General features: G+C 35.5%; 1 protein-coding gene across 2 annotated transcripts in view; it reads left to right on the top strand.

The window, feature by feature from the left end:
• LOC306865712 (small conductance calcium-activated potassium channel protein 2-like) overlaps window positions 1-20,897 on the top strand; it is a gene marked incomplete at both ends in the record, with an annotated part of 42,573 nt that overhangs the window by 17,642 nt on the left and 4,034 nt on the right. The window contains 4 exons of one of the 2 annotated variants that reach the window (XM_079410469.1): window positions 1,341-1,482; window positions 1,557-1,667; window positions 3,921-4,048; window positions 20,539-20,608. In XM_079410469.1, the coding sequence (XP_079266595.1) occupies window positions 1,341-1,482; window positions 1,557-1,667; window positions 3,921-4,048; window positions 20,539-20,608 (451 nt within the window). The remainder of the gene's footprint in view (window positions 1-1,340; window positions 1,483-1,556; window positions 1,668-3,920; window positions 4,049-20,538; window positions 20,609-20,897) is intronic. The other variant, XM_079410468.1, reaches the window with a different exon arrangement.

The following is a 20,897-nucleotide window of genomic DNA, read 5'->3' as shown; positions in this document are numbered from 1 at the left end:
TTGTTGCTCTGACAGTAGATTATGGAAGTTTGGTTTGATGGAGAGATTTTTAGGAGGTCTTTAAGACACATTGAATGAATATAACTACACTATTCATATATACCAACAATTACACAGAAGTAGTAATGTAGTAATGTTATTTGGGTAATTCACAGTTACTACATGACTTATATAAAATATATGTATAATTTTAATAGATTAGATTTTTTTTTTACATCATACAATTATCATGAATTCTTGTTTTTCTAATTTACTGTTTTTAAGAAAATGTATATATACATTTTAGAATATGTATTTTAGATTATATAATTTAGAACATTATTCTGTTAACAGATTATATATATTTTTTATTATATAATTATTATGAATTTGTGTTTTGGTAATGTTATGTTAATAATTTATGTTACTAGGTGATTTTTTTCTGAAAATGTACATATACATTTTAGAATATATATATATATATATATATATATATATGAGTTTATATTGTATATTTTTTTAATTGTACAGTTGCATGGTAACTCACAGCTACTAGGTGAGTTTTAGCAAATGTATATATACATTTTATATTATATTATATATTTTTTACATTATACAGTTATCATTTATTCATGTTTTGGTAACTTGGAGTTACTAGGTGAGTTTGTTTTTTAGAAAATGTAAAGATACATTGTATGTATATTATATTATAACATTATTATATTTTATTATAAATAACATTATTTATAATACTTTAATATGATTTTAATTATAGAATTTTAAAATCATAAATTCATTTTGTGGTAATTTACACTTTACTAGGTGATTTAATTTAGAAAATCAGATCGACACACATTTCCTTTTGTTGGGTGCGCCGATGTTACAGCATACAATTAGATATTGTATATATGTATTCTCAATTATATACAATTGTATAGAAGTAAAATATTCACATTTTCTAGAAACTGAGCTATTAGTATCAAAAATGCATCATTTTGGAAAAAAGATACTGTGCCTTTCTCTCAACCTGTTAAACCCTATAGAGTATCAAATCTCTCACGTTGCAGACCTGAAGAGCTTCTGTGAGCTGTGTAACCTTTTAAACAGCAGTTAAATAGGTTTGGAAACCGAGTCAATTGTGTCCCAACTCAGCTAGATCCCTCAATTAGCCAATTAAGTATTAGCTTACAGCAACAACAGCATGTCCAACTTCTGCGGTGGAGCGAGCACTACTTAAATGTATAATGTGAGGCAAATTAGCACAATTTTCACGGCTGATTGATTAACGTACAATTAAGTCAGTCATAGGTGGGCGTAAAGTAATTGTAGTTGTTTTTCTAATGCCATTTTACCCTTACCAGATACCATGACAACATGGATGTAACCAGCAATTTCCTTGGAGCCATGTGGTTGATCTCAATAACTTTTCTAACCATTGGATATGGGGATATGGTCCCCAATACATACTGTGGGAAAGGAGTCTGTCTCCTCACCGGCATTATGGTAAGGGTTGTATCTCAGCGTAACGTAAGGTTTGTTTTAGACTGAAAGCTTAAGGCGGCTGTTTGTTTTGTCAGGGAGCCGGATGCACTGCTTTGGTGGTCGCTGTGGTCGCAAAAAAACTGGAATTAACCAAAGCTGAAAAACATGTACATAACTTTATGATGGACACCCAGCTGACAAAAAGGGTAAGTCTGAACTCCTAAACATGAGGCTTGTGGCGTCGTATGTCACCGTTTATTCTTAATCTTTGCAAACCTGTGAAAATAATATCCAGCTTATGCAAAGTGGAAAATAAGTTGCATTTATTAAATATAAACAAAATGTTTGAATGTATTAAGGTGACACGCTGCTTACGAAACAGTATTTTGAAGCCCAATTTTCAAAATACACAAAATTCAGCTTTTTGAGAGGAAGATTACTAATAATGATGTTAAAAACAGCTACGACGTTGTCAGAAATATGAGAAATAGGCTTTCATTCTTCAAGCATGGCTTACTTGGTTAGCCAGATAAGCTTTGTCATATAAACAAAGTATATTCTTTTACGATTAGCTGATTACGCTACCGTAGGCTTAATGCTAATACTCTGCAACAAGCTAACACCAAACTCTATATAGTGCTAGTGTCTGCTTATGTTTTTTCAGCAGCCTTGGTTCTGGAAGTATATTTGCCATTCTTTTTTCCAATAGGGACTTTTATAAAAGTCTTTATTAAAGATAAAGGTTATAAGCTATGAACCAAACCAACTAGCTATGAGGGGAACCACAACATTACGAACTGATTTTTTACAAAGGTATGAGACTGTGTACTCTGCTTTAGCGAGGTAAAGAACTACAATGAACTACAATCACATGAACCATTACGAACAACGTAATCAAATAAAAATTTTAAATAATGATAAATAAAAGATGAATAAAAAAACTATTGACTTAAAGGTGTTGATTTTATACACCGTGCTATTCAAAAGTTATATATTTTTTAAAAGAAGTTTCTTATGCTCATCAAAGCTGTATCTATTTGATCAGAAATACAGGAAAAACTGTAATATTGTAAAATATATTATTGCAAACAGTTTTCTATTTGAATATACTTTCAAATATAATTTATCCTGTGATCAAAGCTGAATTTTCAGCATCATTACTCCAGTCTTCAGTGTCACACGATCCTTCAGAAATCATTCTGATATGCTGATTTATAATTATTGTTGGAAACAGTTCCGCTGCTTCATATTTTTGGGTCCTGTGATACTTTTTTCAGGATTCTTTGATAAATAAAAGGCTAAAAAGAACAGTGTTTATTCAAAATAGCAATTTTGTGTTACAGTATACACTTGTATTTAAAAGTTTGGGGTCAGTATCTTTCTTTTTTTTTTAAAGAAATTATTACTTTTATTAAGGATGGATGTGTTAAATGGATAAAAAGTGACTTAAATTGTTGGAAAAAATTATATTTTGAATAAATGCTTTTCTTTTTAACTTTTTATTCATCAAAGAATCAAGGAAAAAAGTATCACAGGTTCAAAAAAAATATTAAGCAACACAACAGTTTCAACACATAATAAATGAGCATATTAGAATGATTTCTGAAGGATCATGTGACACTGAAAACTAGAGTAATGAGGCTGAAAATTCAGCTTTGCAGAATAAATTACATTTTAAAGTGTATTAAAATAAGAAACCGAAATTATAAATTGCAATAATATTTCACAATATTCCTTCGTTTTCTGTTTTTTGATCAAATAAATAGAGCCTTGATGAGCAGAAGAGACCCCATTAAAAAACATTAAATATCTTACTGATCCCAAACTTTGAATGGCACTGTATAAGTTACATGTAGAGAGAGTTCATTTGTCATGATTCTCTGGTGGATTTCTTTGGAGAATTAAGAGTAATGTAGTTTTTCACATTGATGAACACTATTATTAAAAAAACAAGTTGAATAATGTGGGCTGATGGCTTCAGCAGAAGCATATACCATCGATTAACAACCTCATAACTCATAGTTGGTCTGTCTTTAAAGCTTTATAAGTTATCGCTGAAAATCAGTTGCTATTGAGAATATAAATGGGATTTTTACTTCCAGAACCCAAATTTTAATCTCTACAGGGTTACCAATTTTTTTCTTTTCAAACAGGTTTCCCAAACAGTGTCCCATCTGCTATGTTTTTGGCAAATTTTATGGTAATTTTTTGACATTTTTGGAGCACCCGTCCCTGAGCCCCTGTCCTATTTATTTATCGCATTGAAAAGCGCAGCTAAATCACATTGAGAGTTAAGAGAACAACATATCTTAGACCTGATTGCTAACAAGCCAACTATTCCAGTAGATATCCCAAGTTTATGCTATCCTGCAAACCAAGTAAGCCATATTCAAACATCGGGGCCCAGGACGCCTCAGCAGGACCGAGCGCTGAATGCTACAATGCTAACTCTCCCACAGGTGAAAAACACAGCTGCTAATGTTCTCAGGGAGACGTGGCTCATTTATAAAAACACCAAGCTGGTGAGGAAGATGGACCACGCCAAAGTCAGGAAACATCAACGCAAGTTCCTTCAAGCCATTCACCAGTAAGTCAGACCTCTGGAGACCCGTCAGGACTTCTTGCGCCCTTTATGTGTCTGTTTTTCAGTGAGACTTAAACGGTTTGAGCTCTGAATTGTTTGACACCTGTAGCCCAGGATAGGAGTCGCTGATGACGGATTCATTTGTGTGGTAAATCCGTTTGTACCACATTTGTTTTGCTGATGTGAGATATTTAGTATAATTTGTTGTATTGATACTCTGTTCTTCCATTATAGTTAATTCAGCCCTCAGAAAAGCACAAGTCAGGACACTTGCTTTTTATCCATCAGTCTCACTTTTGATATTTATGGGCCATCTAAAAGGGGACGTAAGTGCCCTGTTAATGTCACTCTCTTCCAGTGACTGATTATTTGGGAAACCCAAAAGGCAAAATGGTTATAAACCCACCTCATTTCAGCTGAAACCCTGTGGGTTTGTAGTTTCTTCACTATGTTTTATTTTCAGCCACTCTCAGAGATACTAGCTCGAAATTGTGGCTATTTATTGTTGGGTTATAAAGCACTTTACCATGAGTCTTTACCACAGAAAAAACACTCTTTTCTCAGCAATACAGTGTAGAACATTACAGGACACACTTCAAACCTTGTATTATGAGCCTCCACTAAATGGTTGAGATGCCCATTTATGGTAAAAAAACCCCCAAAAAAACTGACTTTAACATTTTTTTTTTTCCACCTAACAGATTTTATCTTCTGCTATCTTTGTCTTTTAATGAGAATAAGTTGTGTTAAACTTCTAAATCATGTAAAACTGTATTTTGTATCAAGTGTATAATACTTCAGGACTATATACATTACCTTTTAAAAATCTGGGGTTGGTAGGATTTCTTATTCATTCAGGATATTATTATTCCTATTCATAGTTTTAATGTTGCCTCTTGCACCAAAGACTGCATTAATTTGATCAAAATACAGTAAAAACTGTAATATTGTGAAATATTATTCTAAATGTTATGTCTATCTGAGTATATTTTAAAATCAATGATCAAAGCTGAGTTTTCAGCATCATTACTCCAGTCTTTAGTGTCACATGATCCTTCAGAAATCATTTCTGTGGAAACTGATACATTTTTCAGGATTTTTGTTTTAATGAAAATTTCAAAATAACTTTTATGTGAATTTATTTAAATTTTATTTGAAATTTATTTGAAATAGAAATCTTTTGCTACATTTTTAATATCTTTACTGTCACTTTTTGAGCAGTTTAATGCATATATGTTATACTTATAAAAACGTTTTATTGTTATTTAACTTTTTATTGTTTTAAATGTAGAGAAAAATACTCTTACTTAAAGTTACTCTTTATAACTCACTAATGATTTAATAACACAATCTCAAAATTAATATCTAATTTTCATATTGTATATTATAATGTTGAAATTCCTAGTTAAAAAAATTATACTAGTTTTTAGTGTTTTGTTTAATCTGTTTAGACAAAAATAGTATGAAGTTTTTAATATCAGCCATGTATCAGTCTATCGACGGGGGTGCACTTAAGTTTTTTAGTCTGGTTCTCATGAGAGCACCTGGTGATTTGGTTTGGTGCTCATACTCCACATAGTGTGACCCATTTAATATAACTATAAAAATACATTAATAATAGTAATTTAATATTATTGCACTTTATATTTTAAATAAAATAATAAAATGTGATAATACTATTATATTTTAAAATGAAAGTGAATATTAAATAAAAAGTTAGTTTATAGTATAAAAATGCTAATATTTACATTTCCTTTTTTCTTTTTATTTATTTGTTTATATTTAATATGAATTTGGCATCATTTTCAAACCTAAAATCAGTAAGCTTTTATTTTTGCGGATTGCTGGCAAGTTGCTGCCAGGTTTAGCGCTGCTGAGTGAAGCATGTCAGTGAATGAAATGTACGTTTTGCATTTTGCTATGAAATAGCAGCGCATAGCCTAGATTTTTGCTTACAGTTCGAATGGAAATGTTATACAACATTACAGTTAGTCAATATAAAACTGCACATTAACAGCTGTCTGAACTTATTTACATAGCAATTTTTTTTATTTTGGTCAGGCATGCACACCTGCGCACCACTTATGTGCACACCTGGTTATCTACCATGAAATTAATTATTACCTTTGCTGTATTAGACAGAATTTCAATGTCTCATCAATATCATATCATCACAATAATTGTAATTGTAAAAAAGTAGTAGAAATGTCGTAAAGGGTCTAGGTCACCCAAAAATGAAAATTATGTCATCTTTTACCCACATTCTTCAAAATATATTATTTTGTGTTCAGCAGAGGAAAGAAACTTCTACAGGTTTGGAACAACTTGAGGTTGAGTAAATGATAGAATTTTCATTTTTGAGTGTCTATGCCTTTAATTGTTGAGTTAAATACAAAACTGTTTTCAAAAGCATATCATAATTCAAAAAGCGCTCTACCAAAAGGTTAAAATGATCTTCAACAAGACTTAAGGAAATGCTGTAATTAAACTGAGCTGAATTCAGGTAGTGTGCATCTCTCAAAGCAACAGTATCAAAGCAGTGAAATGGCTTTGAAGTCCACGGCTGACGCTGTAATTGTGGGCCGTGTAAGCTAATATTGAATAAGGAGCATCTCTAAAGCAACTGGAAACCATGACGGATGTGGAGAGCACATCCTATCGTCCTTTATTCCTGTTTCACTATTCATGAAGGTGTCAGGAGACGAGTTTCACCGCCTTTCTGTTGGACTCTCTCTTCCTTTCTCTCTTTTCTCTCCTCATTTGAAGTTTATTCATCACTCTGCCCCACTTTTCATCTGCTCTATGACATTACCGTTGTGTCCGGTTTACTGCTAGCTATAAAGCAAACATTAAATCATTTTTCAGGGATAAGATTTATTTGTCATGTTAAGCTTTGGTCATGATTTTGAGCTGAGGAGATGCGTTTCACGCATTTAGATGAGAGTGTTGAATGCCTTCTGTTTGTTTTGTCTCACACTGCTCTTTTATAATTAGCTAAATCAACCATGCTCCTAAAGACAAATATTCATTATTGAAAGATGTACTTTCGGCATAATTAGCTAAATCGAAAAAATGATAAACCTTGATCAAATTTTGCACACGCCATTGCAGACAACATTTATCTAATTTTCCCTCATTTTGTTCTGCATCTATGGTGGTGTTTGCTAAGACAAACCACTAAGCAACCACCATAATGTTGTAGCAACAATGCAGAACACCCTAGCAACATCCTACTTTCTACTTAGCAACGGTCTAGCAACCACTAAGTAGAACCACCCACCAGTCACCTAGTGTATCTTAGCAAACACCAGAATCCCCTAGCAACCATCATGTAGTCCCTAGCAACCACTCAGAATGTCCTACCAGTCACCTAGCAACATCATCCTAACTACCCAGAATTTCATAGCAATCATTTTACAATGTCTTACTAACTCCCTAGATTGTACTTTGCAATGTCCTAACAACCTCTCTGTATCTTTAGCAACCACACAGAACAAACCAAGCAAACACCTAGAAGGTCCTATAGCAAACCCCATAGCAATTACAATTTAGACCGTAACAACCACACAGATCAAACCCACTAACCACCTAGCATCCATTCAGAACCACTTAGCAACCCCTAGAATTTATAGCGACCACTAGACAGACCCTAGAAACCACACAGAACCACAAACAACCATGTACACCCTAGCAACCACACAGTACCACCAAAGACTATAGAATACCCAAGACATGTCACTCGTATAGTTTTGAATGGGGAAAAATGCAACGCTTAATATGGCCGCTCAATTGCAGGAAGCACCGCCTTCTGAATGAAAGAGCCAATCACTAATCGTAAAGTCAGCGCATCACTGCAGCTGCCGTTAGAAGTCCCGGTTGCTATAGAAACAGTCAGCGCTCTGAGACGCGCGCTCAGGACTGTGCATGCACACTGGCTGATCTAGCCTGAAAAATAAGCTTTTTATAACACTATTTGAGCAAAAGAAACAACATTTATGACACATTTGTTGTCCGATTTCATTGATGATTTCAAATATGAAATTTAATCGTAAGCTTAGTGAACAGTTTTGGAGAATTTGATGTTTCCCCATACAAAGTGTAGGAGCTGCACTTGGATGCCGGAGAGGTGTTTCAAAGATGACCGCCGAGTGACATGACTTGTCTTAATGAAACTTTGGTACCACTTAGCAACCACTCATAACCACCTAGCAACCCATGGAACTCCTAACAACCACTAGATGGACTCTAGCAACCACTCAGAACCACCAAGCAACCAACTAGAATATCCTAACAAACCCAGATTGCCCAGACAACCTCCATTTGGAAACACCTAAAATTTCCTATCAACCCCCAAACAACCCCATTGCAACTAACAGTTAGACCTATAGACCCTTTTTCTGTTAGTAAACATTGTGACGTTTTTCTGTGGGTGGAGCTTAGGTGGAGGCAGAAAGATTCCCCTGATCGCTTCACTAACGCTAGCTATGAAGTTTGTTAGCTTGTGTTTTAAACAATAACTGAATAAAATCCGATTTTACCCGCATATGTAAACCAGATTGGCCGACCCGCATACGCTTTTACTCAAAGGTTAGAAGATCTGACAGGATTCCCACCGGTTGAGTGACTCACATCTAACGTGTATAGACAAACTCACCGTGACTATTTAGTTATGAAGATGGATGTGAATACATTTCAATTTCAGCAGGCAACTATTTTTACAGCTACATTATTATTCCAGCCACAATTATTCACAACAATGTATATACAATTACAAACGATTAAGCATATAAATCATCAGTTTGTTATTTTACACACATGCACACAGACATTTTCATATACGACATAATCATGAAGAAGAAATCTTTAGACGCACTCATAACATAACAAAAGACAATACTTTATTGAACCTTTTCTGACAAGACGTGTGCGCTGCAAACGCGAGCATTTTTAACGATCGTTTCTGTCCAGTCCACTCGTTTAATTACAGTCGTCCATTTTTGTTTGGCAGTGGCAGCAGGTAAGCGATAAATTTCAAATTGGAGCCTGTACTATGTCGATTCAGGCACCCAACATCACAACAAGACAATATTTTAAGCTCCTTGTGTCGAATCTGCGCTGGTTTAAATGGGCCGCCTCCAGTTCTCCCTTTGTTTTGCCTCCAGCTAGTGCTGTGACGTAATCGTGATGTCTACTCAAAAAGGGTCTATAACAACTACACAGAACAACCCACCATCCACCTAGAAACCACCCAGAACCACTAGCAACCACCATATACAACGTAGCAACCCCTAGAACTCCTAACAACAGCTGAATAGACCCTAGCAACCACTCAGAACCACCTAGCAACAGCACCCACCTAGCAATCCCTAGAACTCCTACCAACCGCTGGATAGACACTAGCAACCACTCAGAACCACCTAGAACTCCTCTAACGACTAGTGTTGATTTCGTCAACGAAAATTATGACTAAATATCGTCGTCAACGAACCTTTATCACATGATGAAAACGAGACGCAACGTAAATGCTGGTCATGTGACGATGACTATAATTAAATGTGTAATGCAATATTGTTGACGAATAAAAACGAGACTAAATGTGGTTTACAAAATAAAAATTATGCTAAAATGTAAAATGACGAAACGAAATGTTATAACGTTATTATGTTATTTCGTCTCGTTTAGTCGCGTTATTATTAGGCGCGTTCGATTTGAAGCGGCGCTGCGCAGAATGATCAGTTTAGACATCAAAGTACTGTGGGAGCGATTCGAAAGCATAAGGATCGTCTGCTCTTTTATCTCTCTCGCGATACTTTGATGTCATACACTGATCTTTCTGCGCAGCGCCGCTTCAAGTCGAACGCGCCCATTATTATTTTGCAGTATTTCTGTTTCCTGTTTCTCACTGCAGGAGCTGTATCAGGTTGCACTGCGCAGACGCAGGCGAAGTCACTTCCTCAGGCTCCACTTGTGGCATTATTTAGAAGACGAAAAAAAACATGTTAACATGTTTGGTTGGTAAAATAAATGTTGTAAATTCAAATCAGAGCGTCTTCCGTGTATGGAATGGATGTATTCTTGAGTCTATAAGGTAACAATAATATAATAAGATAACCTTGTTTGAAATGGGTTTGGCTAAAAGAAAATTTTGGTTTCGTCTGTACTAGTTACTTATACTATATTGACTGGGTTAAATAGAATTGCATTACTAAAAATATAATTTTCATTGACTAAAACTAGACTAAATGTCATCAGTTTTCGTCAACTAAAACTAGACGAAAATAGTTATGGTTAATTCTGACTAAAATGAAGACTTTTAGTTGACTGAAACTTGACTAGACTAAAAAGAGTATGAACGTGACTAAAACAAAAAAAAACTAAAATGACAGCTTCACACAAAGACTAGACTAAAACTAAAATTAAAACAGGCCGCCAAAAACAACACTACTAACGACCACTAGATAAACCCTAGCAACCACTCAGAACTACCTAACAACCACCTAAAATGTCCTAACAACCCCCAGAATGCCCAGACAACCTCCATTAAGAGCCTAGCGACCACCAGGTGGACCCTAGAAACCACACAACACCACCCGGCAATCCCCTTGCAATCACACTGAAACCCCTAGCAACCACTCCAAACACCCTTGCATCACGGTAGTGAAAACTTTTGTTCAGAAGTAAAAACCTGTTTTTCCTCACCACTCAATCACCTTGATTCATTATGTAAAGTTGATAATGATCGAGACAATGTATTCAAGCTTCTGATTTCACTCTTGCCCCAAAATGGAATCAGACGCCATCGGGCTGCGGTTTGCATGATACATCACAGTTAATAACGCTGAAGGTAACGTCACACAATGTCCTGACTCTTTTTATAGGCACATAGCTGAAAGAGAAAACAGTCTGAGATTGCTTGCAGCAGCAATGTTGGGCGTACAGGCGAGCAGGCTAATGTTCAGTCAGGACGCATAAACCACAGGCTACTGCTCACATACGACACCGCAGATTAATGGTCAAATCGCTCCCGGCTCTGTGTAAAACCATTAGTGTGTGTTCTGGTGTTTTTATGGTTGTATATGTGTTCGCATGCCTTCATTAAGACTATATGTGAGCGTCGATACGGCCGGTTCCTGTCTTAACAGGCCTGTGGTTTTCTATCTTCTACTTTAATTCACTCCCCCTGATTCTGTTCAATGTCCTTTATGTTTAAAGAGCACCTGGCCCCATTCCAACCCCATAAAGACAGGAAACCGTCGTCGCAGGCCAAATCTGAAACTTCCCAGTTGGCTCAGTCTTCACTAATGGCTCCGGCGTGTGTCCTTTAACACTGAATTCATGCTGTTTTGCATAATGAGGACAACTAGGATCGATTTCCACTGATCAAGGCCGTTCTTATCATGCATTAGTTCTAGAATAGTGAATTGCCTGAAATTATCTACAGGCCATCTTCAGGCCAAGGTACGTTTTACATGCCCTATGCATGCTGAGGCCACACAAGAAATAAGGAACACATCTTGTTTTTGGAGGTCTGTTTGTCCTCTGGTGCTGGGTTGCGATAAGCAAATGCGCTGTTGACAGGGCGATGATGATGATGGCACGTCATGAACAAGGTTGCGCACGGTGGCTTTGGGGATGGGGAGAGAGCGTCCGTGGTTTGCACATGCAGAACGGGAGGAGGGGGTGGGCAGTTTGCGTGGGTGGTGCCAGCTGTAACTCAAGCCTCTGTGCAGCATCCCATGCACCACCTGCTGTGCCACCAACCCCCTGCTTTAATCATCAGCAGGGTCCATAGGATCGGCACTCTTGGGAAAGAGTGGCGTTAGCTAAACGAATGGCGCAAGACTGACACATAGCGCATCTGGCACATTGATGAAGGTCAGAAAGGGACACAATCTGATGGGCTCTCTAAAAAGTTGCTCTTTCTGGGGTCTCTTTATGGTTTTAGCATAAAGATTGAGAATCCAAATAGTGCAAACATTGTGGATTTGTGGTGCTCCCAAAATAGCTGGTTTTATAAACTGGTCCAGTATGTTATCTTCTGCATCAGCCAATGGCGTGAGTTTGCGGCGGAGCTTCATGTTTAGTAAAGGCCTGTTCATAACGATAACTACAATTACTTAGAATGTCTTAGAACCCACCCAGCAACCCCTAGAATGCCCTAGAAACCAGCCAAAACCCTAGCAATTACACTGAAAATTCTAGCAACCACTCAGAACGTCCTAGCAACCATCCAGCAACATCCTTGTAACCACTGTAGAAACCACCTTGCAACAGCTTACAAACTGTAAATAATATTTATTAGCGTTAGGGTTGCAAAGGGGTGGACAATTTTTAAATTTTATTTTATGAAGCTATGAGAATACTTTTTGTGCGCAAAGAAAACAAAAGTAGCAACTTTATTCAACAATTTCTTTCGTCTTCCATGTGTGTTCATGAGCGTACCGCGACCACCTTGTAACATCTTACTATTACTAATAACGATAACTATATTAGCATCCACATCAACGCACAATGACGTTCTGTTTACTATTACTATAAATTTTGTCATTAATCACTTACCCCCATGTCGTTCCAAACCCGTAAAAGCTTTGTTCGTCTTCGGAAAACAAATTAAGATATTTTAGCTTGTGACTGTCTCATTGACTGCCAAGTAAATTACACTGTGGTCCAGAAAAGTATGAAAAACATCGTCAGAATACTCCATCTGCCATCAGTAGTTCAACCGTAATGTTATGAAGCGACGAGAATACTTTTTGTATGGAAATAAAACAAAAATAATGACTTTATTCAACAATTCAGCACAGTAATGTCACCATAGTGCCATTTTGGAGAATATCGCTGCACGCAAAATGCGTACGTTCTTCCGTGTCAGCAACGATACAAGGATACGTTTTCTACATTCTTGCCGAATTGTTGAATAAAGTTGTTATTTTTGTTTTATTTTATATCTGAGGAAAAATGCATTGTTGGTTGGCGCCACATAGCATGCATGCGTGAATTAGCAGAAGGCAAACAATCGTTTCGCGCTCGGTGTGAAAACACCGTTCGTCGGCGATTCGCCTCGCTGATCGGTGTGGAAATCCTTTCGTCTAAGCCAGGGGTCACCAAACTTGTTCCTGGAGGGCCGGTGTCCTGCAGAGTTTAGCTCCAACCTAGGGCTGCACAATAAATCGAAGTGAAATCGAAATCGCGATTAGACAGGAGCTGTGATTGTGCGTATCTTTTAGAGAAGCACGGTTCTGTGATCAGCAGTAAATCTTCATCCGAAGGCCAGAGGGCACTCTTGCACAGAAACTCCAAATACAGCCAGAAGAAGAAACCCAGGAAATGCCAATCGCTGCAGCTGAAGATTTAACTGCTTTCATTTTTTCAACGTGACTAATAAACATACGACTACGACAATATATGGTTTATCTGAGTTCTTATTATTATCATTTTCATTATAATAAAGTATATTTATAATGCAATGCCTTAATCACTGCTTAGAATACTATGAAATATGTTGCATGCCTTATTCTGTGTAAGAAGCCTCATCATCCCAAAGACGGATTTATTTCAAACACTCGACAGATGTTGTGAAGTGAGTTTAGAGTAAAAACATGTTATTAAATGTGGTATTTTCACATGCTTTCAGATAGAGCAGCATTTACTACACAGAGCCGTAGTTCACTGAGAAGCTACGCAAACAGCTGTCATTATCGCAAACGATTTCTTTGATTTCATAATCGCACAATAATATCTGCATTTTTTTTTGCGTTACCTGTCAGTGAACTACAGCTCTGTGTAGTTAATGCAGGTGATGGAGATTTACTGCTGATTACAGAACCGGCTTTACTGACAAAATGTGCATGGAAATCGCATTTGATTAATCATGCAGCCCTACTCCAACCCTAATCAAACACACCTGAACCAGCTAATCAAGGTGTACTTGAAGCTTCAAGGCAGGTGTGTTGAGGCAATTTGGAGCTAAACTCTGCAGGACACCGGCCCTCCAGGACTGAGTGTGGTGACCCCTGGTCTAAGCCCTGTTTGTGAAACTGGGCCTAAATGCTCGGCTCTTTAAAGCTGGATGGATTCTGATTGGATGTCAATTATCGTTCATCAGATGGAAAACAAATTCTAAAAGCAATTCCAACAATATTGTTTCTGTGTGTCCTTATCATTATAGTTATGGTGTGAACTTGGTCTGAATAGTTATTGTCCTTGGTATGAACAGACCTTAAGGGGTCATTAACAAAGAACACGTTTTTGTGTTTAAAAAACAAGACAAAGGGCAGTGTAATGAAAAAACACAAGGTCTAAAGACCTTTTTAAAAAGCTGAAGCACTTTTTACTTGCACGAGGTGAACACAACCTTCAAAAACGTCTTCTGTGTGAACAGCAACTAATGAAATAAAAGCAGCGACAATACAAACTCATCATTTTTCAGGTTTGCAAAATAGCTTTGTTTTTCCAGAAAAAAAGCTACTTTATCATTGTAATATGACAAAAGCTATTGCTATTTTTGTCGCAATGTCATTTTACAACATCTTTATTTTTTTCAAAAGAAATATTTAGTTAATTGCTGCTGTTTGTTATGAATCACTTATATAAATTCTGAGTTTTTTTGTATAGTAGAGTAAATGTATTTGTTAAAATTCTGTTTTAACAGCAATGTGGAGTAGCAGTATAGATTAAAAATGGAAAACTGCTGTATGTGTGAATGCCAGATGTGGTCAATCTAGCAAATTATACTCTTTTCACACTGTTTTGTGTGAAAGTAGGTATTGTAGTCATCTTTTAAAAAAAATAAATTTTAGTTGCAATCTACATAGCTGTGAATTATGAGTAGCATGTAGTTTGGTAAGCCTAACAATGGTGGTCAGCGGGTGGAGCAGAGTGGAATGTTTCCGGAATCTTCACCTGATGACTGTGTGTCAATGGAGTTTTCGGGGACATCTGAACAGAATGATCATGCCACATTTTAACTGTTGTGATAATTCATTTGTCTATTTTATGTTTCCTTTATTTCCTGTTTGTGTCAACACAATGCAATAGAGCTCGAAAGTAAGTCTTCGCCTCACCTTTAGATACAGATCTGTTGTGTGCATGCAAATGAGAGCTTGTATTTCTAATAGCTAATGAGCAGGAAAAAATGTACACGCCCTTATTTGATAAGTGAAATTCATTCTTTAAAAAACTTCATCAAATATTTTTGTACAATACCAAGCATGATTTAAAGTTTCCACATACTTAAGATTATTTTTTCATTACAATTAATTACCTTAACAAATGGAGTATTAGACACGGTCAAGGACATTAAATGTAGCTTTCTAACTTAACACAGTTGCTAATTAGCTGAATCTCATTAAACGTTTCAAAAACATCCAGATTTTTCACCCCAAAATCAAAAGAAATAAATTAGAATTTATATTGTTTTAATTGCTTTTTTATATATTTTTTTAAGATTTACTTTTTACATTTTCACCTTTATTACAATAGGACAGATCAGAACTGACAACAGAATCGGGAAAGGTCCTCGAGTCAGGATTTGAACTTGGGACACCCGTAATGCAATGGCACTGTTTGTCGACGAGCTGCCCACAAGGCTATCAGCACCGACTTTATTTGTATTTTTTTGTTAGTGCTGTTAAAGTTAAGCACATTTTCCGCCAGTACTATATTGCCCAAAACTCATTCTTATTATATGTATAAATATAAAGTATTAAAACATCATGATAGTATTTGTGTGTGTGTGTATATATATATATATAACATTTAAAAACATATGTACAAAATATTTAAATGTTTTAATATAATTAAGTGAAGTGAAGAGAAGTAACATGTGGCCAAGTATGGTGACTCATACTCGGAATTTGTGCTCTGCATTTAACCCATCCAAGTGTACACACACAGTAGTGAACACACACCCACACACACACACACACACACACTGTGAACACACACACCTGGAGCAGTGTATGTATATGTATGTGTACACAATATATGTAAAGTATCTATATATTGTGAATGTATTTGTTGTGTTAACTTGATTTAAATAAAAAAAAAATACATTAGAGCAACTTTTGATTTTTAAGTAATAATGATAAATAAAAAATGAAATAAGATAAATGCTCATTTATAATGAAAATAATGTTGCACTGCATATCACAGTCCGACAAAAGCTAAATTATTTTTTATAAGATATTTCATGAAATAAAATAATATTTAATTTATTTTAATCATAATAATTTTCATTTTAATAAATTGTTTGATATTTTGTTTTTATTTTTATGTTGAGCTGAAATGTGACCTGGAGATTGAATTTATTTTAGTCATGAGAATTTTCATTTTAATAAATTGTTTTAATTGATTTGTGATATTTTGTTTTTCTTTTGATTTTGAGCTGAAATGTAACCTGGAGATTTAATGAAATTCACTCAATTAGCATATTAGCCATTTCTCAGCTGCACCGTCCTAAAACCAGCACTGACACAAACAAACTGAACCAACTAAACATGACAATTTTATCCAATGAATTTCAGCTATCAATGATAGAGGGTGTCTTCTTTCCATTGTTGCATGAATGTGATTATTTGGGATGTTTAATCAGACAGCCACTGATTAAAAACTTTACTTTGTTTCCATGAGTCAAACGATGACCGTTCCTGAACTCTTTCATTTACGTCCAGTTTCTCAGCTCTATTTCATCTTTGGGCTCATGGAATCCGAGTTGCTCCTGAAACAACATTTGTCTCTGCATATCCCACCCTCCCCCACCACCACCCATTCATTTCCCACTTGGATGACCGGTAACGGTGCAAATGAAGCCCTTAGTCATAATGTGAATCGCCCAGCCACTGAATTTGCCAGTCGTAATGGACGTTTCCCCACATCTTCAGCTCAGCATGCTGAATAATTTCCTGAAGCTTATGCAGCGAGGCAAACGGGTGTAATGTTTGCTTCAGCTGCTAGGAACAATTACATTGTTTCACTGCAACCCAGACCAGCATGTGGTGAATCAGGCTGATTGCAAGAAAACGCACGCAAGGAGAAAGAAAGAAACCCAAACAGCTCGATGCCTCGGTGTGGGATTGTAGAGCGAGCAAGAGCTCTCAGACGCTAAGGTCAGCAGGTGCCAGAGGGAGCCTCTGGACGACTTTTATCCCAAAAAGCACTGCTCTCTTTGCCCCAGCAGGAGCTAATGTTCACCACACACGTCTCGGGAACAGAAGGAGCCTCATGAATGAAGCTTGGTTAATGTAGAGCGTGTAGGCTAGAGTATTTCTCTAATATTCCCTTGACGTGAAAACCGGATGCTTGCCAAATGCACGGCTCTGCTTTAGCATTGGCACAATAGATGTAGAAATGTGATACGAGGCTCCCCAGATCAATTAGATTTAGTTATATATAATTTGAAAAGCTTTTCATGTCTTTAATGGTCAGATATAGTTCCTCTCTCTAAACGCTATCGGTCATCCAACTGTAAAATGAATTTAATGGAGCCATTCTCTCAGGACATACTTATTGTAAAACAACATTTCAACATTAGGAATTAAAAAGCAATTATATCTGTCTGCATAAAGTACCTGGCATTTGCTGTGGGGATGTCCTGGTCATATTTCACCACCAAAAAAAAAAAAATCTAAACAGAGAAAAAATTTATTATGTTTCACTTAAAGAAAATTCTGATTGTTTAAGGACCATTAAGATTTGGACAATTTGTTATCCAATGAAAATTAAACACATTTTCTTCTGTGATTCTCATAACTATAAGGGGACAAAAATGATGACTTAATGAATTTAACATAAAAAAACATGATATTTATTGAAGAGCTTCAAACTATCTTCAGACTAATTATTTTTATATTATAAAATATTTTATTGCAACAAACTAAGCAAAAATATCATTGTATAATGTACATTCTACTTTGTTTACATAAGCTATTTTACATGATAAAATATTCTAATATAATATATAGGTATATATTTAAATATTCATATAAATTAAGCTATTTATATCTGAGAATAATGGGAATTATTATTTAAAAAAGTAGACAATGATTTACAGTCATTTTTTCTTCACACAAATTTTATATTGGGAAAAATATATTAATGCCATAAATAAGCCTGAATAAAGGCAACACAATTATTTTATCAGAATCGCTATTACTGTACCTTATTTTATTTACACAATTTATTTTATTATAAAATATCTAATTAATATACATTTTTCAAAATTAAATATTTCATATAATACAACAATTTTTTAAAAGTGTTATAGTTGATAGCTGAAATGAAATAAAGGGTTTTACAGTAATGAGAACTATAGAGGGTAAAATGTGCTTAATTGTTATGAAAAGGTCAGTCCAAACAATCTTAATGGTCCTAAAACAGTTAATTTTCTGTATACAAAATATAATTGCTTATTGTTTCTGGCGTAGTTATAAAATCTGACCTGGACATGTTTGTGTGTGATTCATCCAGTAGTCTCTGGACAGACTCTGCACTCCTTTTTCTATTCTGCTGTGTGGTGCTTTTTTGCGCGCTCCGGTGGTTGGCAGCCGAATTGCAGCCTTTGTATCCATGTACTACACTCCATGCAGCTCTCCCAGATGGAAATTGCTACATCTGGGCCAATCCCCATCCAGTCCCCGGAGGCCGCCCATATTGTCTGTTCTCTGATCTGTGTTATCAAACTCTCAGATTTTAATTAGGGAGCTTAACTTGACGCTTAATGCATCGGTCTCCACACAATGAATTGCTAAATGTTGCTCTTTCTCAGCAATGATTACAAATATCTCTGGCTCTGATTCAATCCCTTTCCCCCAGAACAGAGTACAGCTTTCTTGTGTTTCTCCCTTGTGAGCATACTGAATGCAAACCGCAATTTATGTGTGTTACCTGCACATGTCTCGCAGAAGTGCTGTTTGCAGTGCCCTTGAGAATGAGAGAAGAGAACACTTAATGTATAGTGAAGATAAGTAGATCCTGAGAAACCTAATTAAATGGAGGAGATGAATAATTAACGCGAACAGTATGGATTTGAGTGAGAGGGTTGGTTTACAAAGCTGTATGATGTAGTATTCAGTTCTCAGAGGCCATTTATGTCAGCTTCCTTACAGTAAACAGTGATCCTTTTAAAATAAAACAAAACCAAGATGAAACGGGTTTCATAGTTGTTATTTTAAAAGAATGTTCCAGGTTCAACACAAATTAGACTCTTATGGGACAAGCTGTGAAGTATTACCAAAAAAAAAAAAAAGGCTGTCCCATTTACAGCAGTACAGTTACAATGGAAGTCTATGGGGCAAATCATTCAGGAGGGTTTAAAAGCAAAATGTGGAGCTCATATTTTTTGTCAAAGCACTAAATTCAGAATTCATCTGTAAAAATAACTTATTTGAACCAGGATTATTATATTAAACTAAAAGCATAAAACAATTCATGTTGCTAAAATGTTACTAATAAAAGAAAAAAAATGAAAACTATATAGACACAAAAAATGCAACAAAATTAATAAAAGATTTACTATAATTACTAAAAATTAAAATGAAAACAAATATAAAAATAAGTAAAAGTATTTATAACAATATTCTAATTTTTACTATATTAACTGATACAAGCAGATTTGAACTATAAATTTATGAATCTTTTAATTATGACTTGGTGAAAATCCCTGTGGGTTTATGTGTACATTTTTATTTTCGTAATTTAACAAAAGATAATGTCCTTATTTGTAAGTCACATAAAAAAAGTAAAACATGTCACATTTCATACCCTTACAAATATAATTTGAACATTACTGGGTTCAGTGGTTGTACATAGTCATGAAATATTGGATATAACTGCGTACAAACAAGGTTAGTAAGCAGTTGTACTAGCGTCACTGTAAAGTTCCATTTTTGCGCATATTTTATTTATGTGTTACAATGTATATTATAACATTTGAAGCCTGGCCCCATAGACTTCTATGATAAGTATATTACTGTAAACACAACCATGATTTACCCCCTAAATTTCAAAATAAACTCTAAATATCCTCTTGATGTAATCATTTTAATATAATAAAATAACCAAAAGAGACTGACCTGTCATTTAAATTTTGTAAAGTTCTATAGATATGAAGTACACTCTGTAGCTTTTTTTGGAAGGTTTCTGATATATCATCAATTCCTCACTAGTCTCAGGTGTACTTTTGTATGCATCAATAAGGTCATTATATTTTCATAATGTCCATCAGATGTTGATAAAGCATTGCTTTGTTCCATTAAGATGTGTGGAAAAGAATATCCCTCAGAAAAGAAGCGACGTTCATCGCCCACAGCCTCTTCCCCCTGAAGTTTTGACTTGCATGCGCCTCAGTCCTCCTTCAGTCCCTGCATTCTCTCCTCATGTCTTGTGCATGTCCTAGGAGTGCTTCCGAAATGTGTGGCTTGTGAATGGAGAACCTGTCAAAAGATTTTTGTACTGACCGCTTGCCACTATTGGGCTCTGAATGGTCTTGTGTTCAGATTAAGAAGTGTAAAAATGGAGCAACGCAAGCTGAATGACCAAGCAAACTCTCTAGTGGACCTTGCAAAGGTAAGATACCTTTGAATGAATGTTTAACTAATGCATGATGGAATTTTGGAGGTCCGTTTGTGTTTTAGTATGAATTTTAATATATTGTAAGTCTACAGGTGTCAAATGAACAGACAAGATTTTATAATTTGATTTGTTTTTTTTCTTTATGTTTGTCTACAATATGGTTTCAGTATGTGGTAATGATCATTTGCTTCCTTGCAGAGAGCAACTAAGCATATGGTTGATGTCAGTTAATTTATATTTCCTTTATGAAATGTCCTCATGTTCACTTTTGCTATTTATTTCC

This window comes from Barbus barbus (genome assembly GCF_936440315.1).
Source record: "Barbus barbus genome assembly, chromosome: 47".
NCBI classification, from domain to species: domain Eukaryota; kingdom Metazoa; phylum Chordata; class Actinopteri; order Cypriniformes; family Cyprinidae; genus Barbus; species Barbus barbus.
The sequence above is the reverse complement of the archived record's forward strand: the minus strand, read 5'-3'. Positions and strand labels throughout refer to the sequence as shown.